The sequence below is a fragment of the Apaloderma vittatum genome, unplaced genomic scaffold, assembly GCF_000703405.1.
Source record: "Apaloderma vittatum isolate BGI_N311 unplaced genomic scaffold, ASM70340v1 scaffold4314, whole genome shotgun sequence".
Taxonomy (NCBI): Eukaryota; Metazoa; Chordata; class Aves; order Trogoniformes; family Trogonidae; genus Apaloderma; species Apaloderma vittatum.
In genome coordinates this window covers 205-5,481 of record NW_009711952.1, presented here as the reverse complement: position 1 = coordinate 5,481, position 5,277 = coordinate 205, and the positions used below count along the sequence as shown (strand labels likewise).

General features: G+C 45.5%; 1 protein-coding gene across 1 annotated transcript in view; it reads left to right on the top strand.

Moving 5' to 3' along the window:
* Window positions 1-4,046, top strand: part of LOC104272727 (PHD and RING finger domain-containing protein 1-like) — a 6,713-nt gene extending 2,667 nt beyond the window's left edge. The window contains 5 exon segments of the mRNA XM_009867798.1: window positions 380-463; window positions 942-1,063; window positions 3,153-3,232; window positions 3,830-3,997; window positions 4,000-4,046. Coding sequence (XP_009866100.1) covers window positions 380-463; window positions 942-1,063; window positions 3,153-3,232; window positions 3,830-3,997; window positions 4,000-4,046 — 501 coding nt within the window.
* The last annotated feature ends 1,231 nt before the right edge of the window (window positions 4,047-5,277 follow it).

Sequence of the window (5,277 nt, the reverse complement as noted above, 5' to 3'; positions counted from 1 at the left end):
TAAAACCACTCTTTCCGAATGTATTTCCAAGCTGTTTCCAGTTGCTCCTACACCCAAAAGAAAGAACCCAAGCGTTCTTTCAAAGCAGCGTTTGGAAGAGCTTTGATGTTGTTTTGCCAATTGAATGATAATTAAATGAATTCGGTCTAATAAATGTGTTTCTATCAAGGTGAGTTTTCTCGGGTACGATAGGTTGTTTGTAAAGCAGGTAAGTCCGATTGGAGTATTTAAAATGTCAAGGCTAATAGCTGTTGAAATGGTTACTGCATTAAATTAATGCTCATTACATGAATAATTGAAGCTTTTTAAAAACTGAATTGAGAGATGTGCTTATTGACTGGGGAATTTTACTTTACTTTACTTCGTTTTTTCTCTCTAGAACTCTAACTCCTGTCCGGTGGATCGAATCCTCTTTAAGTACATTAACATTCGGGCGCATTTTGGTGGTAAAATCTTAGAGAAGGTAAGTTTTTCTGCTGCTAAGGCCAATTTCCACAAAATAATAAACCAGAGGTTTAAAATTCTAGCGTGTTGCCCTGGTATTTGGTTCAATTTATTTCTTGAGGTTGCCTTTTAAGGACACTTTTAAGTGTTTGCGTTGGCAAATTAACATTTAAGTCGTATGTTTGAGGGGGGGAAGCTTGCTCTCTTATGGTTTTTTTTCGTTTTGCTTGACTGCTTTTGATCTTATTTTGGAATTTTGGGCTCACCTCTTCTTAAAATGCAGTTTCCCATGGTTGTTGGTGTCTGCCAGTAGAGAATTTCAGTAGATATTTTCAAGCATTTGATCACATTGAGCGAAGTAAACGAAGGTTCTGGCGGGTAACAGATTCTTTCGCTTCGTACCCTTCCAGATTTCGCCGCTGTTAACGCGACGGGGGATTTTTTAAAAAAAGCACCACGTTCTACAATAAAACGTGAATCCCTCTTATTTTCTCTAGATTCCTGTCAAGGACACGAAAACTCAGGGTAACGACGGAGAGGACGATCCGACCTTCTGCGAGGTGTGCGGCAGGAGCGACCGCGAGGATCGCCTGCTGCTGTGCGACAGCTGCGACGCAGGGTAAGGCCACGTCGGAAGGTCCCCGTCGAGCAAAAAGAGGGATTTGCAATGAGTCCGTAAGACAATCTTTCCAAAATGACTTCTAGCGAGCTAATTCAGACTTTTGGTAAGTCTGATTTTTGTCTTCTGGAGTGTCTTGTGCTTGCTGGTTTGCCTTCTGGAGAAAAGACAAAATCGGGGACGCTGAATGTTGTCGAGCACGTCGTCAGCGCGCTGAGTTTCAAATAATTAACTAACCAAACCGTAGGTCTTGCCTGAAGTCACGTCTGAAGTTTCATAAGCCTTGCCTCAACTCCGGGTAGTACTTCAGATTTCCCGTTGTGGTCCCTCAATAATTCCTTTTATTATTTTTATTTTATTATTATTTTTAAGGTCTGATACAGTTTATTTATTTTTTAATTCTTATTTTCATAAAATAAGTTCTTTACTGATTTCTGGAGTTAACGCTTCTGGAAACTTGCGGGCTTTTCTGGCTCTCCGTGGCTCAGCTGAACTCCGGATAAACACAGAACAGCTTCCTTCAAATCCTAGTTTTATCCCACTGATTCTGTGGTGCCCTACGTTCTCTGTCTGACCTGACACTGGAGTGAAAATCTCATCAGTCCAGTTTTAGGGCTGAAAGCTTTTGCTGGTCGAGAGGGTCATGACGTTGACTTCAGAACTGCCCCCGGATGATTTGAGAAGTACGTGGTGAAGCTCTTACTGCAAGTACTTTTTGTTCTGACTTTGGCCTGAACCTACTGTTGCTTGTTGCAACACTGCTTTGGGGGAGCGAGCTCATTCCTGATCGCTGGCGCTCAGAGCACAAACTCTCCTTTCCCGGAGGAGGAAAATACTTTACCGTTCGAGTTTTTTAGTAATGATTTACTGCAACCAGTATTTGATTTTTCAACTTGGTCTTCTCGAGTCTCTGACAGAGTCTAAAATCTCCTTACTCCGTGGCCAGGCACGGAGCTGTGTTGTCAGGCACCGAACTTCAACGTGAAACAGAGAACTTCACTCTCTTTCCGTTAGTTATTTCAGAACTAAATGCTGCTCCACCTCAGAAATAACAGTGGGGCTTCCCCTTTTAGAAAAAGTACAGAGTTGGTCATAGAAACGTTGTCGATTTGCAGCTGAAACTCTTACTTGAAGGCTGTGGTCTTGCCGTGTTCCTCACCTGGGGAACTTGGTCAAAGCACTTGGTTTTCCCAAGTCTCCTTTGCTTGGGAAATCTCTTTGGATTCTTTTTGGCGGTGTAACGTGAACACGAGCCGCTGCAGAAATCCCGCGCTGTCGCTTTGGCTGGGTTTTCATTGCTGAAAACTGAATCGAACGCGTTTCAGACCACAGCTTGAGTGACGTTGGATGGCTTTGCCAGCCACCACCTCTGCAAGAGGTTGCCAAGGCTGTTTGCTCAGGCTGCTCAGCTAGAGAACGTTTCAAAAGGGAGCATCGAGCTCTCCTTTTTCGCTTTGAGGCGTGATGAGGACGATTCCAGGGGCGAGTGGCTCTTGGAAGCCACCGTGGTCGTTCTCCGGTCCTGCAAGCGGCCGGCGACTGGCCGATGCTGTGCGCTGCCTCGTGTGGTTCCGCAGAAATCCTCAGCGCTGCTTGGCTCAGTCGTGGTGGGTAGATGTGGGATGTTGCGGCTTCGTTTTATGAATTCTCTGCCTTCGTTCATAGAATTCTCTGATTCATTTGACGTCGTGAGGCCTCATGGTTGACCTGTGCAAAATAAAATGTTTGTAGGTACCAACGATGGCAGCGCTGTGTGGGTTTGCGGAAAACCGTTGGCTCTACACCTTTCATGCAGCTTGGGTTCAAATGCCAAGTGAAATACCTCACAGTGAGGGAAAAACGCTCGCTTTTCTCTGCTTTTTTTTGAGCCTGAAGGGATCAAAATACCATCTAGAGCTTCGGTAGCTATCAGATAGCATCGATTCTCTGGAGGATTCGTAGAAGCAGGTGTCTAGAGCGTTAGTCTCAAGCTTGAGAGAATGTCTCTGCCCTGTGTAGTTTGTGGATAGAGGTAAAAGGCTCTCCTCCCTTGGGAAGGAGCACATGGTTTGATTTGTATTTTACTTTTTTTTTCCCCCCTTTTCTCAAGGTATCACCTGGAATGCCTTAATCCACCTCTGAACGAAGTCCCTGTGGATGAGTGGTTCTGCCCCGCCTGTGCCCCCCTGGGTGTCGGTGCTGCTGCAGGTGAGGCCTTTGTGGTGTCCTGTCAAAGTCGATAGTTTGGTTTTTTTCCTCCTCACCTAAATGATGTGAAGCACATGCTGTTTTGAAGAGATGTTGAACCCCTGGTTTTATCTGTTTAAAAATAATCCTTTTGCTGGGCATTCCCTCTTGAACCTAAAGAGTTGTCTTGAACCCTTGACTGATAAGAGGATCTTGTTTGTTAAGATTTTCATCTGCACTTACAACATGCGAAGCCGCCGCTTCTAAGCGATATTTAACTTTCCTGAGGTCAGCACCTGAGTGCAGCTGCCTTGTGTTATGTTGGAAAGAATTTATTAGCATCCTGACCTCAGATTGCCAAGGAGCAACGATTTCTGTTTCCTGGAAAATCATCTTTCTGCATAACAGCCTGAAGCCATGACGTCTGTGTTTGTTTCCTTTTGAGAAGATAATATCTGCCCTTGAAGGGAGTGGGTTTAAGAAAGGGAATACCCTTTTTTTTTTAAAAAAAATTTTATTAAATTCTCTTTTTTTGGTCCAAAGCTCTGGCAATGATTTTCCCTGTAGAAATAAAATGACCTGGGCCTCTTCTCTTTCAAGATACGGATCATGTCAGTGAAGAGGAGCTTGCTGCTCTCATGGCTGACGTCGTTCCGACCACCAGCAGGCTGCGTCCTCACGTCCGCACCCGCGCCATCGCCAGGACTCGGCAGAGCGAGCGAGTTCGGGCCACGGTGAACAGAAACCGAATGACAGCGCAACAAATTCAGGTATTGAGGGGTATTTGCTGAAAAGCCTCACGGAAGAGTTGAAATAAGACCCCTTCCAAATAGCTCCCCTACCTGCGTCGGTTGTCCCTAGCACCAGAGTTAGGAGTTGTGGAGTTGGTGTAAATTGTAGAACGTGTGCGAATGGAGCGCAGCACGTGGCCGGGACTCTCTTAATTTGAAGATTGTAGCAAGTCCCAAATGACCCGAATCACAGCAGTGAGCACAGTTTGAAATAGATGCCGCAAAGGAAGGTCCAGCTCACTGTCTTTAAGGGCTACCCAGAGTGCTTTAGCTGTCCTTAAATTCCTTTTTGCCCTCCACGGTGGAGGTCATATTTGGCTGCTGACGCCCGTCTCCAAACCCAGGCCGATTAATTTCAACTTCAGAAGAACAGATAAAGTAGAAAAACTCCATGATTCGTCGTTTTAGGCAAGTACATCTGAGCTGTCGTGGCTGTGTGGTGAAAAACCTCCCTGCAGAGGAGCGTTGTTTGAGGTGGTTGTTTGAGGAGATAACCACTAGTGCTTTTCTCCCTCCCTCCCTCATGTTTTAGAAATAGCTCTTTCTCTCTGAATAAAAGTGCATCTTATTCTAGCTTGTCCCTTGGGTTGACCAAAGTTTCATTTCGCTGGTTAAGGAGCGTGCGAGCTGTTGTCCTCAAAGCATAGAGAGCTGCTGCTTTTGGATGCTTGGAAAGGTTTAGGATTTGGGGAGGTGATTTGTTTTGTGATTCATCTGATGCCTAAACTAGTGGTGGTTAAACAGACACGTTGTTTTGGGGCCTTCCAGAAAAATAAATACGTCTCAGCCAATGTCCAGGCCCTTCCTTACTCCATCCTGTTCTCCTTCAAATCAGAGAACCTCAGTAGTGTTTACCGATGCCTACAATACTTGAAACGGTAACATTCTAATACAAATAGCTCAGTAAAATAGTTTGGAGCGTGCATTAGCGATGCTAACGGAGAAGCCTGGAGAAATTGCATCCGTAGTAAGATGGATTGAAGCGTGTATTTCCATGGGCCTGTTTTATTTTCAGACATTCCGCAGTTTGAAGCGTCTCTGTCCCTGCCAGATGCCCTAAAGCCTTTCTCCTCTGGTGTCTGTGCCACAGATGCATTTTGTAAATATGCCAGGATTTCATGCTCTGGTAGAAAGTAAGCCCTTGGTAAATTCGTGGATGACGCCAGGTTGGGAGGGAGTGATCACCTGCCGGAGGTAGGAAGGCGCTGCAGAGGGACCTGGGCGGGCTGGGTTGATGGGCCGAGGCCAACGGCACAA